The sequence below is a fragment of the Amblyraja radiata genome, chromosome 28 (genome assembly GCF_010909765.2).
Source record: "Amblyraja radiata isolate CabotCenter1 chromosome 28, sAmbRad1.1.pri, whole genome shotgun sequence".
NCBI lineage: Eukaryota > Metazoa > Chordata > Chondrichthyes > Rajiformes > Rajidae > Amblyraja > Amblyraja radiata.
The window spans coordinates 3,994,229-4,018,016 of NC_045983.1; the positions used below are offsets into that span (position 1 = coordinate 3,994,229).

The 23,788-nt window shown below is 49.0% G+C and overlaps 1 protein-coding gene across 1 annotated transcript in view; it reads left to right on the forward strand.

The window, feature by feature from the left end:
- cuedc1 (CUE domain containing 1) overlaps nt 1-23,788 on the forward strand; it is a 92,675-nt gene that overhangs the window by 47,590 nt on the left and 21,297 nt on the right. The window contains exons 2-3 of the mRNA XM_033045619.1: nt 8,546-9,213; nt 18,663-18,790. Of these exons, the coding sequence (XP_032901510.1) occupies nt 8,869-9,213; nt 18,663-18,790 (473 nt within the window). The 5' untranslated portion in view covers nt 8,546-8,868. The remainder of the gene's footprint in view (nt 1-8,545; nt 9,214-18,662; nt 18,791-23,788) is intronic.

The window sequence follows — 23,788 nt, forward strand, 5'->3', positions numbered from 1 at the left end:
CTAAAAAAACTGCCCTTGTAGCATTTGATATTTCCATCCTGGGAAAAGGGTTCTGACCTTTCAGAAGCCTGATAACAGAGGGGAAGAAGCTGTTTATCTACTGTTGTACCTTGACTCAGTGGACCAAGGGCCTGTATCCACGCCATATATTTAAACTCTCCCAACTGGCATTGATTACATCGAAGACTAATGGTTTAATGACATTATTATTGTTCCTGAGCTCTGGCGATGCAGAAACGGAATATTTTAAAGTACTGTGTTGGCTGTGGGACATGCTGAGTTGCTGCCTCACCGCGCCAGGGACCCGGGTTCAATCCTGACTACGGGTGCTGTCTGTACAGAGTTTGCACGTTCTCCCCGTGACCGTGTGGGTTTACTCCGGGTGCTCCGGTTTCCTCCCACACTCCAAAGACGTGTAGGTCTGTAGGATAATTGGCTTCTGTAAATTGTTCCCAGTGTGTAGGATTGATCTAGTGAATGGGCGATTGTTGGATAGTATAGACTCGGTGGACCGAAGGGCCTGTATCCAAGCTGTATCTTATAACCAAACTAAACCGAATGGGACTCTATGCAACTACTTTCCTTTGTTTACTGGAGGAAGTTGATACTATAATTTGGACGGCCTGGGTTCTAATTACAACACTTGAATGAGAGGGAGCTGCCTATTTTCACTCTGGGGGAACTGACTTCATGGGCTTATTTTTACCCAGAGCAAAGGAATTAAGACCAGAGGACATAGGTTTAAGGTGAGAGGGGAAAGATTTAATAGGAACCTGAGGGGCAACTTTTTCACACAGAGGGTAGTGGGTGTATAGAACGAGCTGCCAGTGGAGGTAGTTGACACAGGGACAAATAACAGCTTTTAAAGGACACGGACATGTACATGAGTAGGGATGGCCGAGAGGGATTTGGGCCAAACATGAGCAAATGGAACTCGCGTAGATGGGCATCTTGGTCGGCATGGAGTGGTAGGGCTGAAGGGCCTGTTTCCGTGCTGTATGACTCTATGACTTGGCTCCTCTGATGTTGCAGGTGACTCCTCACACGGCAACTTCTGTCAACAAAGGAGGCACAGTGGCGCAGCGGGTAGAGCTGCTGCCTCACAGCGCCAGGTTCCCGGGTTCGATCCTGACCTCGGCTGCTGTGCGTGTGTGGAATTTGCATGTTCTCCCTGTGACCATGTGGGTTTTCCCAAGGTGCTCTGGTTTCCTCCCAGGATGGAAATATCAAGTGGTAGAGGGAGGGCGGGGCTTTAAGGCGAGAGGGGCTAAGTTTAAAGGAGATGTGCGGGGCAGCTTTTTTTACCCAGAGGGTGGTGAGTACCTGGAACACGCTGCCAGGGGTGGTGGTGGAGACTAATATGACAGTGGTGTTTAAGAGGCTTTTGGATAGGCCCATCGATATGCAGGGAATGGAGAGATATGGATTATGTACAGTCAAATAAAAGTTGGTCTTGGCATCATGTTTGGCACAGACTTTGTGGGCCGAAGGGCCTGTTCTTGTGCTGTACTATTCTATGTTCTATGTTTTATCTAGAAAGAGTGGCCTAGATAGAGTGGATGTAGAGAGGATGTTTCCACTAGTGGGAGAGTCTAGGACCAGAGGTCATAGCCTCAGAATTAAAGGACATTCCTTTAGGAAGGAGATGAGAAACATAGAACATGAAAAATAGGTGCAGGAGGAGGCCATTCGGCCCTTCGAGCCAGCACCGCCATTCATTGTGATCATGGCTGATCATCCCCTATCAATAACCCGTGCCTGCCTTCTCCCCATATCCCTTGACTCCTAGCCCCTAGAGCTCTATCTAATGAATCTTAAGATAGTGTCCCACTCAGTTTGTGTTGCCTTTCACAGAGATTATACTGAGTGAAATGTCTATTAGAGTGGAAAAGTTGCCCCTCAGGTTCCTCTGCCCTCGGCTTCCTAAATCTGAGTCCTCTGGTTCTTGATTCACCTACCCTGGGTAAAAGACTCTGTCCATTCACCCTATCTATCGCCCTCACGATTTTATGCATGTTTACAGTCCATCCCTTAAGGGCCTGCCCCACTTGCCGATTTTTTCGGCGACTGCCGGCATCATATCAGTGTCGCCAAAAGATTTTGAACATTTGAAAATCCAGCGGCGACAAAAAAAAATGTTGCGACACTTGAAAACACACCGCGCGTCATACGTCACCGCGCCGTGTCACCGCCGCATCATGGCGCAAATTTTTCGGTGACCTGATACGTCAGTCAATGATGCCAGCAGTCGCCGAAAAAAATCGCCAAGTGGGACTGGCCCTTTAACCTTCTGTGTTCCAAGGAAAACAGTCGTGGCCTGCCCGACCACTTCCTATAGCTCATGCCCTCGAATCCTGGCAACATCCTCGTAAATCTTCTCTGCACTCTTTCCAGTTTAATGGTTTAATAAATCTGAATAATAAGACTATATGCTGGAGGCAAGCAGCAGTTCAGGCAGCATCTGTGGAAAGAGAGTTAATGATTTAGCTCAGACTCTTGGTTAATGGAATCTAACAGAGGGCATGAAACAAAAATCACTTCTGGTTTGTCAGCAGAAGACATCCATCTTAATAACCAGGAGCTACTTTTAGCCGTTTCTCTTTTTTATATCAGTTTTGATTAAAATATCATTAGGGGAATTGGTAAGTTTAGTTTAGAGATTCAGCCCGGAAACAGGCCCTTCGGCCCACTGAGTCCGCACCGACCTGTGATCCCCGTACACGAGCACTATCCCACACACACAATCGGGACAATTTTTTACATTTATACCAATCAAATTAACTGCAAATCTGTACGTCTTTGGAGTGTGGGAGGAAACTGAAGATCTCGGAGAAAACCCACGCACCTCACGGGGAGAACGTACAAATTCCTTCCAGACAGCACCCGTAGTCAGGATCGAACCCAGGTCTCCGGTGCCGTAAGGCAGCAGCTCTACCGCTGCGCCACCGTGCCGTGAATGCACAGAGTAGGGGAATCAAGAACCAGAGGACATAGGTTTAAGGTGAGAGGGGAAAGATTTAATAGGGACCTGAGGGGCAACATTTAGTCTCGAGTGGTGGAACAAGCTGCCAGGGAAGGTATTATAACAGCATTTTAAAGACACATGGACAGATACATGGATAGGAAAGGTTTAGAGGGATTATGGGCCAGATGCTGGCGAATGTTTAGTTTAGAGATACATTTGCATGTTGTGTCTACCATTGGACAAACCTGGATTGTTTTCTCTGGAACGCTGGAGGTTGCAGAACCGAGAGATCTGGGAGTTTAGTTTTTAGTTTAGTTTAGAGATACAGCGCGGAAACAGGCCCTTCAGCCCACCGGGTCCGCACTGACCAGCGATCCCCGCACATTAACACTATCCTACACCCACTAGGGACAATTTTTACATTTACCAAGCCAATTAACCTACAAACCTGTACGGTCTCGGGGGAACGTACAAACTCCGTACAGACAACACCCGTAGTCAGGATTGAACCCGGGTCTCCAGCGCTGCATTCGCTGTAAGGCAGCAACTCTACCGCTGCGCCACCATGCCCGCCCTGAACTGACCACCGTTCAGGTGCACAGTTCCCTAAATGTAGCGATACAGGTAGTCACTGTGGTGTAGAAGGTGTTTGGCGTGATTGTTGTTGGGAATGGTATTGAGTACAGAAGTCGGGACATCATGATGCAGCTGTACAAGTCGTTGGTGAGATGACGCTCGGAGTACTGTGTGCAGTTCTGGTCGCCTAGCTATTTGAAGGATGACATAAGTTTGGAAGAGTGCAGAAACGATTTGCAAACCATGTAGTAAAACATCCCTGGGGCTCTGAAACTAATGAATGTAGATATAATTAAAGCATGACCAACACTGTTAAATCAGTGGATTCACGATGGTTTACAAGTAATCTTTAGACATTAGACACAGCGCAGAAACAGCCCCTTCAATCAAGCGAGTCCGGGCCGACCAGCGATCACACTAGCACTACCCTACACACTAGGGATAATTTACAATTTTTACTGGTCAACTAATGTACAAACCTGTACGTCTTTGGAGTTTAAAAAAACTAAAAAGTGAAACTCCAGTATCAGTTGTATAAGATGCTGGTGAGGCCACATTTAGAGTATTGTGTTTAATATTGATCACCCTGCTATAGGAATGTGCCATTAAGTTGGACAGGGAGCAGAGAAGATTTATGAGGATGTTACCAGGACCCGAGGGCCTGAGCTAAAAAGGGAGAGGTTGAGCAGGCTAGGACATTATTGTTTTGGAGAGCTGGAGGCTAACAGGGGATCTTATAGAGGGTATTAGATCATGAAGGCAATCGACAGGGTGAATGCACAGAGTCTTTTACCCAGAGTAGGGGAATCAAGAACCAGTGGGTTTAAGGTGAGAGGGGCAAGATCTAATAGGAACCTGAGGGGCAACTTTTTCATCAGAGGGTAGTGGCTATATGGAATGAGCTGCCAGAGGAGGTAGTTGAGGCAAGTTAAAAGTGTCATGGGCCAAATGTGGGCAAATTTAGTTTAGTTTAGAGATACAGCACAGAAACAGGCCCTTCGACCCACAGAGACTGTGCCAACCAGTGATCCCCGCACATTAACACTACCCTTCATTTATACCAATAACATTTATATCAAGGCAATTAACCTATAAACCTGTACGTCTTTGGAGTGTGGGAGCAAACCGAAGATCTCGGACAAAATCCACGCAGGTCACAGGGTGAATGTTCAAACTCTGTGCAGACAGAACCCGTAGTCAGGATCGATCCCGGGTCTCTGGCGCTGTGAGGTAGCAACTCTACCGCTGCGCCACTGTGCCACCCCAATGGGACTAGCGTTGATATGGCATCTTGGTCAGCGTGGATGAAGTGTGCTGAAGGGCCTGTTTCTGTGCCGTTTGACTCTGACTCCATTACCCTGGGCTAGTTGGGCCAAACAGTGCAACGTGCCCTTTGAGATAATTACAGTGTGTGACCATTGTGCTCGGCCTACAGTTAAAGATTGTACTGTTTAAAAACCAGAGCCTCGACAATTGTTTAGTTTAGAGATACAGGGCGTAAACAGGCCTGTACCGACAAGCGATCCCCGCACATTAACACTATCCTACACACACTAGGGACAGTTTACACTTATTCCAAGCCAATTAACCTACAAATCTGTACGTCGTTGGAGTGTGGGAGGAAACCGAAGATCTCTGAGGTCACGGGGAGAACGTACAAACTCCATACAGACAGCACCCGTAGTCAGGATTGAACCCGGGTCTCTGGCGCTATAAGGCTGTACCTCTACCACTGTGCCACCCTTGACCAATTGTCACCATTTGTCTAGCTCGTTCAGCTAATAAAATAATTGTTGCTGCTTGTTTTAACAACCCAGAGAGTTGATCTTCCACTCGACCGACCGACAGGCGACTTATGGGAGTTCACGCGAGTGTGAATTACGACTTGATGGATGGAAATAAACTATCTGTTAACTCTAACTGTTTCCTAACTCTATCTCCTTAAGGGCCTGTCCGACTTGGCGATTTATTTCGGCGACTGCTGGCATCATTGACTGACGTAACGGGTCACCGGAAACATTTGCGGCGGTGATGACGTATTGATGTTTTATCAAATGTCGCAACATTTCTTTTGTCGCCGCTGGATTTTGAAATGTTCAAAATCGTTTGGCGACCCTGATACAATGCCGGCAGTCGCCAAAAAAATCGCCAAATGGGACAGGCCCTTAACTGTCTAAAGAAGGGTCTCGACCCGAAACGTCACCCATTCCTGTTCTCCAGAGATGCTGCCTGGCCCGCTGTGTTACTCCAACTTGTTGTGTCTATCTCCTAACTACGTCTCTCAGACGTTTCCAAACCTTTATCCGGCCACCCCTCCAGCCTCTCACCGTAAACAAATGTCCTCTGGTTCTACTTGATTCCTCTACGTTGGGTAAAAGACTGTGCATTCACCCTTTCTGTACACCTCATGATTCTATACTCCTTTACAAGATCACCCTTCAGCCTCCTGCGCTTCACGGAATAAAGTCGCCTGCCCAACCGCTCCCGATGACTCAGGCCCCTCGGGTCCTGGCAACAACCTTGTAAATCTTCTCTGTACCCTTTCCAGCGCAATGACATCAGTGATGGTTGCCAGGTTAGATTCAACAGTTCGCGTCGGTTTTGGGTGAGACTAGAAATAACAACGGTAAAAACCCAAAACTCCATTCATGAGGGAATGTGACCACATCGTATGCCTCAAGCCTAATCACAGATCTGTTCGTTACTCTTCTCTGCATCCAAAAACATTTATGTCTCAATATTTCCTCTTTCATGGGGAGAGGACATCCCTGGTGAGGAAACTGTTGCCCATTCCTAACTATATACCTTATTTCTCTCATTTCAAGTAACCTCTCTCTCCATCCCCCATGCTAGTCATCCTACCAGTTCCACTGTTCGCACCCCTGTATCGCCTTGCTGTCACCTCTTCCCCAGCCAACAATGGGCCATTGTGGGCTCTACCCTTCCTTGGTCATCTGTTGCCGGCCCTGTTTTCTGGACTTCTCCAGTTTCCCCCAAAATCCTCTAATGTCAGTCTGAAGAAGGGTTCCGAACCAAAACGTCGCCCGTTCCTTTTCTCCAGAGATGTTGCCTGACCCGCTGAGTTACTCCAGTGTTTTGAGACTATCATTGGTATAAACCAGCATCTGCAGTTCCTTCCTACACCTCACACTCGGGTCATACCTAGGGCGGCACGGTGGCGCAGCGGTAGAGTTGCTGCTTTATAGTGAATGCAGCGCCGGAGACCCGGGTTCGATCCTGACCACGGGTGCTGTCTGTACGGAGTTTGCACGTTCTCCCCAAGACCTGCGTGGGTTTTCTCCGAGATCTTCGGTTTCCTCCCACACTCCAAAGACGTACAGGTTTGTTGGTTAATTGGCTTGGTAAATGTAAAAATTGTCCCTAGTGGGTGTAGGATAGTGTTAGTGTGCAGGGATCGCTGGTCGGCACAGACCCGGTGGGCCGAAGATCGAACACGCTATATCTCTAAACTAAACTAAAATTTGAGGGCAGTTAGGAATCGAGCACATTGCTATGAGCATGGTTCACATACAGGCCAGAGCTAAAGGGTTTGCCTTTAGTTGCAGTTGAGAAACACAGTGTGGAAGCAGGTCCTGCCCCGCCATTCACTGTGAAGGTCCTGCCCAAAATGTAACACCTCGCACTTATCTGCATTAAACTGCATTCACTATTCCCCAGGCCACTTGCCCAACTGACCAAGATCCTGCTGTAGTTTTTGATAGCCATCTTCACTATGGAGGCCAAGTCAGTGGATATTTTTAAGGCAGAGATAGATAGATTCTTGATTAGTACGGGTCATGAGAGAAGGCAGGAGAATGGGGTTAGGAGGGAGAGATAGATCAGCCATGATTGAATGGCGGAGTAGACTTGATGGGCCTAATTCTGCTTCTATCACTTATGATCTTATGACTATCTCTGATACAACCTACTTTGGTGTCATCGCGAAACTTGCGAATCATCTACATTCTCATCCAAATGGTTGATATAAACTGCAACCAGCAATGGGCCCAGCACCGATCCATCCCTGACACACCACACTAGTCACTGGACTTCATGCTTCCTTCCATGAAGATAATTCTCTATCCAGGCAGCTACCCAGAGGCAATTCTATCTCCAGGGGCAGCACGGTGGCGCAGCGGTAGAGTTGCTGCCTCACAGCGCCAGAGACCCGGGTTCCATCCTGACTACGGGTGCTCTCTGTACGGAGTTTGCACATGTGACCCCGTGGGTTTTCTCTGGGTGCTCTGGTTTCCTCCCACACTCCAAAGACGTGCAGGTTTGTAGGTTAATTGGCATCAGTATAATTGTAAATTGTCCCTAGTGTGTAGGATAATGCTAGTCTACAGAGTAGACAAAAATGCTGGAGAAACTCAGCGGGGGAGGCAGCATCTATGGAGAAAAGGAATAGGTGACGTTTTTGATCAAAGAAGGGTTTCGGCCCGAAACGTTGCCTATTTCCTTTGCTCCATAGATGCTGCTGCACCCGCTGAGTTTCTCCAGCATTTTTGTCTCCCTTCTTCAGTCTACGGAATGATCGCTGATCGGCGCGGACTCGGTGGACCTTCGGCTCGGTTTGCGCGCTGTATCTCAGTGTGAAGGCTAAAGATTGATCATGAGAGATCCATGTCTTGAAAACTTTGCTTCTGGGCAGGGGAAGAGTTGGGTTATACTTGGTCAAAGAAGCCCTGAAGAAAAAAGAAGAGACTGAAGAAGAGTCCTGACCTGAAACGTCACCAATCCATGTTCTCCAGAGGACGTTGCCTGACCCGCTGAGTTACTCCAGCACTTTGTGTTCTACTGTAGATTCCAGCATCTGTAATTCCTTGTGTCACTCCAGTGTCATCAGCGGATGGCCTGTTTGCGGTGGGAAAACCCACGCGGTAGAACGTGCAAACTCCGCACAGCCAGCACCCGTAGTCAGGATCGAACCTGGGTCGCTGTAAGGCAGCAACTCTACCGCTGTACCACCCGCTATCATTAATCAACCTCTCTTCTCTCTTACAGATGTTCCATTAATTCGGGGATGGTTTGCGAGACTTTGGCTTGCGTGAGGATCGGGGTGTGACGGGCGAAGATTCACGCTGCCTCGCTGGATCTTCTTCTCCGGGGTTTGACGGCTGCGTGTCTCCCTGGGGTTTGGTTTCCCCCCCCCCCCCCCCCCCCCCCCCCAAGGTGATTTGGATGTTCCCACTGGGATTTGCTGCCTCTGGTTCTCCATCCCTGGGATGCGGCTTTGCGCTGGCTTCAGGAGCGAGCCCTGACCCCGGACGAAGCCCCCGCCATCCCGCACCGCCAAGCTGAGCAGATTACGGAAGACCCTCGTCAAGATGACCAGCCTCTTCCGACGGAGCAGTAGCGGCGGCAACTCCAAGGGCGGCTCCAGCACCGCCACCACCACCGCCGCCGCCAGCGCCACCACCACCTCTCCGTCCCAGCTCATCAACAACAGCCGGCCGTCCCGGCAGGTCCGCAGGCTGGAGTTTAACCAGGCCATGGAGGACTTCAAGGTCATGTTCCCCAACATGGACTACGATGTGATCGAGTGCGTCCTGAGGGCCAACAACGGCGCGGTGGACGCCACCATCGACCAGCTCCTGCAGATGAACTTGGACTCTGGCCTTGACAATGGCTACGACGACAGCTCGGACTCGGAGGACAGCATCCCTGCAGAGGTGAGGCCTTGGTTGGGGATCAGCCCCACCACCACATGTAGGGAGGAACTGCAGATGCCGGTTTAATACCAGGATAGACACAAAGTGTTGGAGTAACTCAGCGGGTTGGGCAGCATCTTTGGAGAGAAGGAATGGGTGATGTTTCAGGTTGAGACCCTTCTTGCACAGCTGGGTTGGTATGCCATCAGCTCCATGGCTATCTGTAGAAAGGAACTGCAGATGCTGGTTTAATCTTGACTTCTCCTGACGTAGATGCTGTGGTAGGTTGTCGCCAGGTTAACGTAGGTTGTCGCCAGTGCTGACTTTGGTGAATTCCATTGGCGTCAACTGGCGACAGGTAACGGCGACTGAATGGTCTTAGCTTGTCGTAGCTTGTCGCAGTGTGGTCGTAGGAGGACGTCCTAATGGTCGCCGGTTGTCGGTAGCTTGACGTTGACTAAGAGGTAGGTTGTCGTAGAGATTGTCGTAGGGGGGGGGGGGGTCCAGTCGCCGTGTTTTTTGGCGACCTGCTACGACTATGGCAGTCGCCGAAAAAAATCACCAAAGTGGGACAGGCCCATAAAGTTTTGTTTAGTTGAGTTTACTTTAGTTTGCAGACACAGCGTGGAAACAGGCCCTTCAGGCCACCGTATCCGTGCCAACCATCGATCACCCGTACACTAGTTCTATCCTGCACACTCGGGACAATTTACAGAAGCTAATTAACCACAATCCTGCACGTCTTTGGAGTGTGGGAGGAAACCGGAGCACCCGGAGAAAACCCATGCGGTCACGGGAAGAACGTACACACTCCGTACATTCAGCACCCGTAGTTAGGATCGACCTCGGGTTCTCTGGCGCTGTGAGGCAGCAACTCTACCGCTGCGCCACCGTGCGGCCATGGTGCAGCTGCATTGTGACTTCCTGACTCTTATACTCAACCGATGAAGGCAGGCACATCATACGCCTTCTTTACCATTCTATCTACTTGTGTGGCCACTTTTAGGCAGTTATGGACTTGATCCCCAAGATCCCTCTGTACAGCAATGCCTTTAAGGGTCAAGCCATTAATTATATATTTTCCCAGTTAAAGGGATCTAAGAAAATAGGCCCGCATAGGAGTGAACACTGCTGACCAATCCTGATGTCTAAGAAAGAACTGCAGATGCTGGAAAAATCGAAGGTAGACTGTCCCACTTAGGCAATTTTCAGCGGACTCGCCTGAAAAACCGGCAACTGGAACTGGAACGGCGACTGTCCGAGTAGAACACACACAGACACAGACACACACCAAGCCTTTGAAAGAGGGGAGAAGGGGGGGAGAAGGGGAGAGAAGGGGGGGGGGGGGGGGGGGGGGGGAGGAGGAGTGGACAACTTTTAATAGGCCAGAGATACACAGCTGTGAAGTTCGGCGGACATTTAACATTACCGGTCGGTTATCCTTGGTTCTGAAAACTCGTGCTTACGTTTTTTTCCCCCAATGAGCCAATGAAAATGCCCAGTCAGCAAAGGCGATGAACTAAAACTACCTACGACTACCTCGACTACCCATAACTACATGGCGACCCCACTACCACTGCACCTACGACTACAGGATTATTGATTATTGATGGTCGGAGAAAGTTTTCCAGCATGTTGGAAAATTTGCGGCGACCATACTGAGGCGGCGACTAGTTCCCAGAATGCGGGAACTCCTCGCGACCGTGAGACTCACCAGAGACCCCCAGCGAACATGTGGTGACCATGTGGTGAACATGTGGTGACCATGTGGCGCGCGCAGAATCTCCTGCACTCGCCTAAAAAGTCGCCTAAGTGGGACAGGCCCTTTAGTGTGCGGGGATCGCTGGTCGGCGTGGACTCGGTGGGGCCGACGGGCCTGTTTCCGAGCTGTATCTGTAAACTAAACAAAAAACAAAACTAAACTATACATGATTACAACGGTCAGCTGCTACTGGAGGCATTGGGAAACAAAAAGAACAATGCTCTCATTAAATCAAGTGTGCTGGCAGACATACTGACTCAACAAATAGAGGAACTCTCTTGTCTCGGACCGAGAGAAACGAGGGGCCTGCTTCCCTCAAGCTTTGCAGTAAAGCATGTGGATGGAATCCAATCACGTGAACTGCGTTTAAAGAAGAGCATAGGCATCCACTTCCCTTGAAACTGCCAGAGCCTAAGATTACTAACGAGTGTGCATTCCTGCTTGAGTAGAAACAGACCCGGCTCAGCCAGGCATCATCTGTGGACAGAGATATACGCTTCATGTTCCATGATCGTTGGTCTGAGTAGAAGGTCCTCACTTTAATTGTTCCTCTTGCCCTTTCTGTTCCTATATTGTGTAATCCCGCCCTTTTCTGCCCCTATAAATACCAGGAGCCACTCTTGACTTCAGTCAATAAAGGACCAGGCCTCAACCTGGGCCCATGTAAAACTGGACCCTTCAGCCCACTTCATCCACACCGACCAAGACGCCCCATCAAAGCTAGTCCCATTGGGGTGACCTGGTGGCGCAGCGGTAGAGTTGCTGCCTTTCAGCGCCAGAGTCCCGTGTCCGATTCTGGCCACAGATGCTGTCTGTGCGGAGTTTGCACGTCCTCCCTGTGACCTGCGTGGGTTTTCATCGGGTTCTCCGGTTTCCTCCTCCACCCATGCAGGTTTGTAGGTTAATTGGCTTCTGCAAATTGCCCCTAGAGTTGTAGGATAGAACTATCGTTGGTTGGCGTGGACTCAATGGGCCGAAGGGCCTGTTTCCAAGCTAAAACTGTGGCCTATCCATGTTCTGCGGAGCTGCTGCCTGATCTGCTGAGTTACTCCAGCAATTTGTGTTTGTAGCCCAGCAGTATCTCCTTGTCTTGATGCAGCTTTATAGGACGTTGGTCAGTATTGGAGTCTTGCGTGCTGATCTCGTCACCCCCTGATTTACCCGAATGCTGCCTGGATTACATGGTTGTAGCTACAGGGTGAGGTTGGAGAGACCGATTATTTTCTCTAGAGGTTGAGGGGAGACCTGATAGAAGTATATAGAATTATGAGAGGCATAAATAGTGTAGACTGTCAGAACGTTTCCCCATGATGGAAAAATCTAATTCTAGAGGGCGATGCCATAGGTCCTGAGGAGCAAAGTTTAAGGGAGATGTGCGGGGCAAGTTTTTTTACACAGAGGATGGTGAATGCCTGGAATTAACTGCCGGTGGTAGAGGCAGATACAATAGGTGTTTCAGAAGGAACTGCAGATGCTGGAAAATCGAAGGTAGACAAAAGTGCTGGAGAAACTCAGCGGGTGCAGCAGCATCTATGGAGCGAAGGAAATAGGCAACGTTTCCGGCCGAAACCCTTCTTCAATCTGTCATATGCTGAGAGAATGGAGCAGCTGGGCTTGTACACTCTGGAGTTTAGAAGGATGAGAGGAAATCTCATTGAAACATATAAGATTGTTAAGGGCTTGGACGCACTAGAGGGGGATGTTGGGGGTGTCCAGAACCAGGGGCCACAGTTTAAGAATAGGGGATAAGCCATTTAGAACGGAGACGAGGAAACACTTTTTCTCACAGAGAGTTGTGAGCCTGTGCCTCAGAGGGCGGTGGAGGCAGGTTCTCTGGATGCTTTCAAGAGAGAGCTAGATAGGGCTCTTAAAGATAGCGGAGTCGGGGGATATGGGGAGAAGGCAGGAACGGGGTATTGATTGCGGATGATCAGCCATGATCACATTGAATGGCGGTGCTGGCTCGAAGGGCCGAATGGCCTACTCCTTTTGTTAATGTGCTCTGTGTTACAGTTCCGACAACATAAAAATGCACCAGAGACCTTTTCTCTTAGTTAAGTGCGTGAGAAGATTCGACAACAGCAATGTTACACACTCGTGCCTGTCGCTGTAAGGAACACGGCCAAATATGAGATCATGCTACTGTCTTGCCAACGACTAATTTTCCTGAAAAATGGAGGAAGTGAAAGATAAATTGGGAAATAGCAGTAAAATGAAAAGTAAAACACGACTAATTTGGGATCGCTCTGCTGTTAAAAGGAACTTGGAAATGTGCAGACTCGTGGTCGAAACAAGGAACTGCAGATGCTGGTTTACAAAAAAAAGTACACAACAAGCTGGACTAACTCAGCAAGTCAGGCAGCATCTTTGGAGAATAGGGATAGGTGACCTTTTGGGTCAGGGCCCTTCTTCAGAAGGATTGTGTGGGGGTGGGGGAGGAGGTGGAGGGGGGGGGGAGAAAGCTGGAAGAGAGGAGGGGCAGGTAGTAGGTGGACATGGGCAAGAGAGGTTTTTCGATAGAAGGTTGGACAAAGGCCACCTATCCATGGTAGACAAAAGTGCTGGAGAAACGTTGCCTATTTCCTTCGCTCCATAGATGCTGCTGCACCCGCTGAGTTTCCCCAGCACTTTTGTCTACCTTCGCATTTCCAGCATCTGCAGTTCCTTCTTAAATGCCACCTATCCATGTTCTCTAGGGACACTGCCTGACCCGCTGAGTTACTCCAGCATTGTTTGTCTTTTTTCTACAGACCCTTGGTGTCTGGTTACTCAAAAACACTTCACATATAATGCATTGTTGCTGTTTTTGTAGATGGTGAAGTCCCTGATGAGCTGCAAGATGACAATGTTTGTGGTGCTTGATGGATGCCAAATGTTTAGGTTTAAGTTTATTATTGTCGTGTGTGTCAGTGAATTGTGAAATGTCAGTGAAATGCTTTGTTTAGCAAACGGAGCAGATAATACTATCTACACAAGTCAACATCAAGTGCAGAACAAAAGGGGTCATTAGAGCATTTAGATGTTGTGCTATACCAACAGGTAGAAAAGAGATTTAAAAGAGTCGATTGATCATATCAGATGGGCGGCACGGTGGCGCAGCGGTAGAGCTGCTGCCTTGCAGCGCCAGAGACCCCGGTTCAATCTTGACTACGGGCGCCTGTCTGTACGGAGTTTGTACGTTTTCCCCGTGACCTGCGTGGGTTTTCTCCGAGATCTCTCCGGTTTCCTCCCACACTCCAAAGACTTAATTGTAAATTGTCCCTAGTGTGTATTGATTAAGTGTTAGCGCACGGGGATCGCTGGTCGGCGCGGACTCGGTAGGACGAAGGAACTATTTCCGCGCTGTGTCTCTGAATTAAACTAAACTAAAGATGGAAGTAAATGCTTGTCTGGGAGGAGCCCACAATGAGTTGCCATGGAAACGGCAGGGGTGCAGGGTAGTATGTCCTATTCTCCATTCCAATTGTCCATTGGGAAGTTGTTTATCAGTTGGGCCTGATCATCTTCCCACCGACATCCACATTCCATGAAGAAATAAAACTCTTCAAATCACAGAGAGTGGTGAATCTCTGGAACTCTCTGCCACAGAAGGTAGTTGAGGCCAGTTCATTGGCTATATTTAAGAGGGAGTTAGATGTGGCTAAAGGGATCAGGAGGTATGGAGAGAAGGCAGGTAGAGGATACTGAGTTGGATGATCAGCCATGATCATATTGAATGGCGGTGCAGGCTAGAAGGGCCGAATGGCCTACTCCTGCACCTATTTTCTATGTTTCTATGTTTTTAATTGATTTAGGAATCTGCCCCATTTTGCTAATTATTATTCGTGTCTAGTTTAGTTTAGCTTAGACTTACATCGGCCCACCGTCCTCCGATCACCTCATTCATTAAAACTATCCTACACACACTAGGGACAATTTGCAATTATAACAAGCCAATTATCCGACAAACCTGTACGTTGTTGGAGTGTCTGTGTAAAGATCTTGCGCCACCCATCTTTACATTTTGTTCCTCTCGCTTTAAAGCTATGCCCTCTAGCATTTGATATTTCTGACTGTCTATCCTGTCTATCTAAGGGGTTGTTCAACATGTTTATTGCTCATTGATGGTAAATTTTATATCCAGGATATCTAAAAGGCATTTAAGAAATGTAACAAATGCTTGCAATTATTGGAATACTAAAACCAATGACAATGGGAGAGAACGTCATGGTGCAGGTTGGTCATTCTCTGGGAGGTAGAGTGAGGATGTTAAGGGCCTGTCCCACTTGGCTGTCATTTGCGCCACATTTACGCCTCATATGTAAAATAGGTCGACGCGTCGTTACGCGTGACGTCGCGTGCAAACACGCGTCATCATGCCGTCTGGTGCGCGTGACGTCATTAGAATACCGTGCGGCGCGAGCTGACGCATGGTTACGCTGCGGTGACGTACCCATGTGTCAGCACAAAACCCTGGAGCGCCGCGCGATACCGCGTGCAACTCCACACTCCACGCCACTCCATGCGCCCGTCCCGTGCTACCTATTTTACATATGACCCGTAAATGAGACGCAAATGACTGCCAAGCGGGACAGGCCCTATAGTGTCCTCACGTGGCTCAGGGTTTGTGTTGTTACCTTGGGATCAATGGGCTGGAGCATGGCAGCACGGTGGCGCAGCGGTTCTCCCCATGACCCACGTGGGTTTTCCCCCAGGAGCTCCGGTTTCCTTCCAAACTCCAAAGACGTGCAGGTTTGCAGGTTAATTGGCTTGGTAAAATTGTAAATTGTCCGTAGTGTGTGTAGGATAGTATTAATGTGTGCGGATCTCTGCTTGATGCGGACTCGATGGGCCGAAGGGCCTATTTCCGCGCTCTTAAGTAACTAAACTAAACTTTTCACCATTTTCATGAACTATTTGTATAAGGGAGGCAGGAGTAATATATACATGTTCGCCAATGATGCTGGCCATTATTATAGTACAGTGTGGTTATACTAGGTAAATACATCTTGCCCTGGCACGGTGGGGCAACTGGTAGAGTTGTCGCCTCACGGCGCCAGGGACCCGGGTTCGATCCTGACCTCAGGCACTGTCTGGGTGTGTAGAAACATAGAAACATAGGTGCAGGAGTAGGCCATTCGGCCCTTCGATACTGGTAGAAACTGGAGGAAATTCAGTTTCTGGAACCAGGGGCCACAGTCCTAGAACAAAGGGGAGGCCATTTAAGAATGAGGTGAGAAAAATTTCTTTCACCCAGAGAGTTGTGAATTTGCGTAATTCCCTGCCACAGAGGGCAGTGGAGGCCAAGTCACTGGATGGATTTAAGAGAGAGTTAGATAGAGCTCTCGGGGCTGGTGGAATCAAGGGATATGGGGAGAAGGCAGGCACGGGTTATTGATTGGGGACGATCAGCCATGATCACAATGAATGGCGGTGCTGGCTCGAAGAGCCGAATGGCCTCCTCCTGCACCTATTTTCTATGTTTCTATGAAATTTATAACAATATGGAAAGAGGAAAGTTGGTTTTGATAAGTGTAGGATTTGTGTGAATGGGTGGCTGATGGTCGGCTTGGACTCGGTGGGCCGAATGGCCTCTTTCTGTGCTGTATCTCTCTATGTGTCTTTCTTTTCATAAACTTGTGTATCATATTTTTTTTAAGATATCGTGTGCAGTTCTGACCCTGTGTCGTATCTGTGGAGTAATGAAAAGAAAGTAGTCATTGTTTCCATTGCTCTCAGCAGCAAATCTGTATAATTAGTCTCAAATATAAGGGGTGAGAGTGCTTGAGTTGGCAACCAAGTAACTTTGGTTGATCTGAGCTGGACATTGAGGATCTTGGCCCTTCGGGAATTATTTTAAACCTGGGAGAAAGGACTCCATTACTCCTGCTCCATCCTATCAGTTGTATAGGGCTCTGGTGAGACCACATCTGGAGTATTGTGTACAGTTTTGGTCTCCTAATTTGAGGAAGGACATCCTTGTGATTGAGGCAGTGCAGCGTAGGTTCACGAGATTGATCCCTGGGATGGCGGGACTGTCATATGAGGAAAGATTGAAAAGGCTAGGCTTGTATTCACTGGAGTTTAGAAGGATGAGGGGGTATCTTATAGAAACATATAAAATTATAAAAGGACTGGACAAGCTAGATGCAGGAAAAAATGTTCCCAATGTTGGGCAAGTCCAGAACCAGGGGCCACAGTCTTAGAATAAAGGGGAGGCCATTTAAGACTGAGGTGAGAAAAAACTTTTTCACCCAGGGAGTTGTGAATTTATGGAATTCCCTGCCACAGTGGGCAGTGGAGGCCAAGTCATAGGATGGATTTAAGAGAGAGTTAGATAGAGCTCTAGGGGCTAGTGGAGTCAAGGGATATGGGGAGAAGGCAGGCACGGGTTATTGATAGGGGACGATCAGCCATGATCACAATGAATGGCGGTGCTGGCTCGAAGGGCCGAATGGCCTCCTCCTGCACCTATTTTCTATGCTTCTATATCTCTACTCCCACTGAATCCACTTGGAACATCCATATCCCTCAATGGTGGGAAAGTGGACGAGATATCATATTGAATGGTGGATAGACACAAAAAGCTGGAGCAACTCAGCGGGACTGGTAGCTTCTCTGGAGAGAAGGAATGGGTGACGTTTCGGGTCGAGACCCTTCTTCTGACTAGTTAGGGATAAGGGAAACAAGGGATATAGATGATGATGTGGAGAGATAAAGAACTGTGGCGGCACCTGGTAGCAACCCACGGTCACGAAGAACCGTGGGCTCTAGAGGGCGGCATCATGGTGGGGGAGGCGCAAGTCAAGGGGTCGTTATCTGAGTTGTTACTCAAGGCTAGGCAACGCCCGTGTCAGCTGAGGAGTAGGGAGCTGTATGCAGAAGATTAAACACGTCTAGAGCACACACTCTCACCGACTAGTTTTTGGCTGAACTCCTGCCAGTCCCCCCCACAATTGGTGGCCCCAGCCGCCCAGGAGTGTAATCCTGGAAGGGAAATTAAAAAAAAAAAAAAAAAGAAGCATTCACCTACATTTTGGACCTCGCAGGCGAGGGTTTGGTTTCGACAGGCCGAATCCCAATTTTACATCCGCAGTGTTACAGCTGGCGGGACTCGCTATCACTATGTGGGAAGCGCCCTTGACCAGCAGACGGCCGGTCGGGTCATTCCTTACCTGGATAACCGGCCGGTCGTGGGGAAATACACAGGCCTCAAGGAGCTGCTGCTCCGGATGTAGAATGCAGAGCGCCTGTCACGTCCTTGACATGGGCGGGCTCAGCGACCGGATGCCATCGGAAGATGAATGAAAGATATGCAAAAAAGTTACGATGATAAAGGAAACAGGCCATTGTTAGCTGTTTGTTGGGTGAAAACGAGAAGCTGGTGCGACTTGGTTGGGGGAGGGATAGAGAGAGAGGGAATGCCAGGGGTTGCTTGAAGTTGGAGAAATTAATATTCATACCACTGTAAGCGAAATATGAGATGTTGTTCCTCCAATTTGTGTTTAGCCTCACTGACAATGAAGGAGAACTGGGACAGAAAGGTCAGTGTGGGAATGGGAAGGAGAATTAAAGTGTTTAGCAACCTGATACGTGTTCTGAACTATATACAAAATGGATTTGACTGTACCTCGTTACATGTGACAAATAAAGTCCGGTACCAATACCAAACGTCTTTTGTCCAGCTCTGGTGTTTGAGTGATGCCGTTTATGATTTTACTCCTTTCAGATCCTGGAGAGGACCCTGGAGCCAGACAGCTCGGACGAGGAAGCTCCCCCCGTGTACTCACCCCCAGCCTACGACATGCACATCTTTGACCGGCAGTACCATAGCGTGCCCCCCCTGCCACCGCGACGGTAAGTCCGGCCGCTCCTGCCGACGCCGCCTCTTGCTCTCGCGGGTTCGGCAGCATCGCGGTGCCCAGCGTGGGTTCAGCGGCTCCACTCCCGTACATTTGGCCCACGTCCCCTTTTGCCACCGACTGCACTGGAAGCCACGATATTGAGAGTCTGAAGAAGGGTCTCGACCGGAAACGTCACCCATCCTTTTCTCTCCAGCGATGCTGCCTGCCCCGCTGAGTAATGGGCCTGTCCCACTCACACGACTTTTTCAGCGACTGCCGGCACCCGTCATAGGTCATTGCAGGTCGCCGAAAATTTCCAACCTGTTCTGGTCGCCACTGGATTTTCAACATGTTGAACATTTTCGGCAACCTGCAACGACCTATGACGGGTGCCGGCAGTCGCCGAAAAAGTTGCGTAAGGAGGACAGGCCCTGATATTGTCAACGATATTGAGTGTTTAAGCTGAGATGTTATGGTACAGTTATACAAGACGTTGGTGGGGAATGCGTTTGGAGCATCATGTTCAGTCTTGGTTTATTATTGTCACATTGTTCATACGTTTATGAGTGATAGGAGCAGAATTCGGCCTATCGAATCTACTCTGCCACTCAATCCTGGCTGATCTATCTTTCCCTCCCAACCACATTCTCCTGCCTTCTCTCCATAACCCCTGATGCCCGCACTAATCAAGAATCTTATTTATCTCTGCCTTAAAAATATCCACTGACTTGGCCTCCACTGCCTTCTGTGGCAAAGAATTCCACAGATTCACCACCCTCTGACGAAATACATTTCTCCTCATCTTCCTAAAGGAACGTCCTTTAATTCTGAGGCTATGACCTCTGGTCCCACTAGTGGAAACATCCTCTCCACATCCACTCTATCCATGCCTTTCACTATTTGTTTCAATGAGGTTCACCCCTCATCCTTCTAATCCCCAGCGAGTACAGGCCCAGTGCCATCAAATGCTCATCATATGTTAACCCACTCATTCCCGAGATCATTCTTGTAAACCTCCTTTGGACCCTCTCCAGGGCCAGCACATCCTTCCTCAGATATGGGGCCCAAAATTGCTCACAATATTCCAAGTGGTACGGTGAAACACTTTGCTTTGCAGGCTATCCAAACAGATCAGATATACTGATCAGATGTATCAGATATGAGAGCCTGAAGAAGGGTCTCGACCCGAAACGTCACCTATTCCTTTTCTCCAGAGACGCTGCCTGACCCGCTGAGTTACTCCAATATTTAGTGTCCAGATTATATACACCGTACATAATTACGATCAAGTACAATAGGTAGAGCAAAGGGGAAGATACAGAGTGCAGAATATAGTTCTCAGCATTGTAGCGCACCAGTTCCACAGACAAAGTTCAATGTCCACAATGGGGTAGAGGTGAATCAGACAGTACCCTTGCTGATGGAAGGACCTGATAACAAGGGGGAAGTAGCTGTTCCTGAGTCTGGTGGTGCGTGCATTCAATCTCCTGCACCTCACAGAGGCAGAGGACTGAACTTATAGCCGTGTATAAAATCATAAATCAATTCAAACCCAAGCACGAAAAGTAGACCAAAGGGGTTTGATTCATTCCGCATCCCAAAGACATGCAGGAGTGCAGGTTAATCCGCCTGTAAATTGTCCCGTGTGTGTACGGAGTGGATGAGAAAGTGGAGTAACATAGAACTGGTGTGAACAGGCGATCGATGGTTCGCCTGGACTTGGTTAGCTGAAGGGCCTGTTTCCACAGAGAGTTGTGAGTCTGTGGAATTCTCTGCCTCAGAGGGCAGTGGAGGCCGGTTCTCTGGAGGCTTTCAAGAGAGAGCTAGATAGGGCTCTTAAAAATAGCGGAGTCAGGGGATATGGGGATAAGGCAGGAACGGGGTATTGATTGGGGATGATCAGCCATGATCACATTGAATGGCGGTGCTGGCTCGAAGGGCCGAATGGCCTACTCCTACACCTATTGTCTATTGTCTATTGTCCATGCTGTATCTGTAAACTAAACTATATCCTCCTGGTGCTTTGAGGCATTGAGTTGGGGAGAAGACGTGTATGGACCATCAACACCAGGCCATGGAATTCCATCCATGTAATAGGTGCAGTTCTGGTCGCCCCCATTCCAGGAAGGGTGTGGAGGCTTTGGAGACGGAGCAGAGGAGGTTTACCAGGACGATGCCTGGATTAGCGGGTATTCGCTACAGGGAGAGGTTGGATAGACTTGGATTGTTTTTTCCCTGGAACGCCGGAGGTTGAGGGGAGCCCTGATAGAAACATATAAAATGATGAGAGGCTTAGATAGGGTGGACAGTCAGAACCTTATTCCCAGAATGGAAAAATCAAACAGAGCTATAAGGTGAGAGAATCAACAGTTAAAGGAGATGTGCAGGGCAAGTTTTTTACACAGAGGGCGCTGAGCGCCGGGAATGTGCTGTCGGGGGGTGGTGGTGGAGGTAGATATGATAGCGACATTTAATAGACTTTTAGATAGGCACATGGATATGCAGGGAATGTCGGGATATGGATCATGTGCAGGCAGATAAGAGTTGAGCTTGGCATCATGTTCGGCACAGACATTGTGGGCCGAAGGGCCTGTTCCTGTGCTGTACTGTTCTAAGTTCTATAATATAAAATGGAGTACAGTAGCACACCAGCTTGTGTCCTGGTGCCAGGGTGTTGATCGAGAGGCATGAGTTCAAATCTCATTGAGGCCGCTGGAGCAATATTAAAATAAATATAATCCAATTTAAAAATAAATGTGCTATTAAATGCCACTAATATTAGTATTGGCCATAGAGAACCTATCTAGAAGAAAATAAATCTAACCCACAAATGTTCTCCAGGGAAGGAAAGCTACTGGTCTTATCCGGTCTGGCCTATGTGTGTCCCTGGGCCCACTAGTGAGGTTCTACCTTAGTTGCCTATCCTTCCATCGAGGCAATGGACAATGCGAGTCCCTCCACAACTCCTTGCTTCACCCATCCCTCATCCCTTCCCACCCGAAACTCCCGAGGTACTTTCCCCTGCAACCGCAGGAGATGTGGAGCCTGTTCCCGTACCTCCTCCCTCGCCTCCATCCAGGGGCCCCAACGGGGTGGATGGGCCATGGAGTCCCAGAGATCGGGCTGAGGTGAACGGGCCGCGCTGCGGAGAAGAAAGAGGGACTAACGTGACTCCATGAGTAGCTCTTTTGTAACTGTGTTGGCGCCAGAAACATGGCGACTCTTTTGTGTACTTTGCCTGTTGTGTGCAAGAACAAAGAGTATCACTGTAGCTCGTTACGTGTGACAATGAAGTATCATTGAATCGTAGGGACAGAGGTTCACGTGTACCTCCTCTAACCTCAGCTACTGTATCCGGTGTTCCCAAGGTGGCCTCCTATACATTGGCGACACCAAGGATAGACGCGGCGTCCATTTTGCCGAACACTTGTGCTCAGTCCACCAAGGCCTGCTGGATCTCCCGGTTGCTAACCAATTTAACTCCCCTTCCCATTCCCACACTGACCTTTCTGTCCTGGGCCTCCTCCACTGCCAGAGAGAGGCCAAACGCAAACTGGAGCAACAGATCCTTATATTCCACCTTACAACCCGGCGGTATGAATATCGAATTCTAGATAACTACACTACCTTACCTGCCTCTCCCCTTGACCCTCTCCCCTGTGCCCCACCTGGACTCGCAGCTATTCTCCCCTCCCCCACCCCCTCCCCCTCCCCCCCCCCCCCCACCCCCCCCCCCCTTCCACCTACATTCCTTCCTCTAGCTTCACAGCTCTTCAATCCTTTTGTTCTACATCAGGGGTGGGCAACCTTGTTCTGTATACGGGCAGGGACGCGTGTCTGTGAGCGGATGGCGGGCCACATCTATCACGTGTACACATGGATCCCGCCCTGGATGGCAGGCATCAAATCACGTGTTCACAGAAGGTAGACAAAAATGCTGGAGAAACTCAGCGGGTGAGGCAGCCTCATGCAATCCTTGCATGTCTCACCCGCTGAGTTTCTCCAGCATTTTTGTCTACCTTCAGTTTTTCCAGCATCTGCAGTTAAACGTGTTCACAGAAGGTGCACGGCCGTGCGGGCGACTTTGCGCAGGATGCGGTACAGACAGAGCTCGGCGCTCGGCGGGCCGGATGGTTTCGGGTTACGGGCTGCATTCGGCTCGGGGGCTGTAGGCTGCCGACCCCTGTTCTACACCTTCTGCCTTTTCATCTCTGGCCTTTGTCCAACCATCTGACTGTCAAAAAGGCCCCTCACCCATATCCACCTGTTACCCGCCAGGCTTTGTTCCTCCTGTCCTCCAGCTTTCAACCCCCCCCCATCCCCCTCCCCACCACAATCGGTGTGAAGAAGGGTCCCGACCCAAAACATCATCTGTCCATGTTCTTTCCTGAATGATACTTCATTATCACAAGCGACAAGTCACAGTGAGATTCTTTGTTTAGCATTCACAAGGTATGCAAAGAGTTGCCATGTAAAGGGTGCTGACAGAGTTACAAACTATTCATTATAGTCCCCAATGGTCCCTGTTTGTTCTCTCGATGACCCCCCCCCTCCCCCCAAACGCCAAGCCCCTCTTTGTTCTCGGCAGCGCGTCCTTCTCCAGAGATGCTGACTGACCCGCTGAGTAACTCCAGCACTTTGTGTCTTTTTGTAGTTAATTGTCATAAGTGCAAGTGCAGGGCAGGCACAATGATAATCTTGCTTTCAGCAGCATCTCAGGCTCATAGACAACATGTACAAAAATAAATTATACATAAATTGTACGTAAAATACACAGTTTCTGCAAGATTAAAAATAAGACTAAAAAAGCAAGACATTCAGAGCAAAACACAATTAGGAAAAAACAACTAGTCCATGAGGATGCAAGAGGATGTCTGCAATGTTCTGTTACCAATATAGTATTAGGGTTAAGTTTAGCTTAGTTTTGTTTAGAGATACAGCGAGGAAACAGGCCCTTCGGCCCATCGAGTCTGCACCGACCAGCGATCCCCGCACACTAACACGCTTCTAC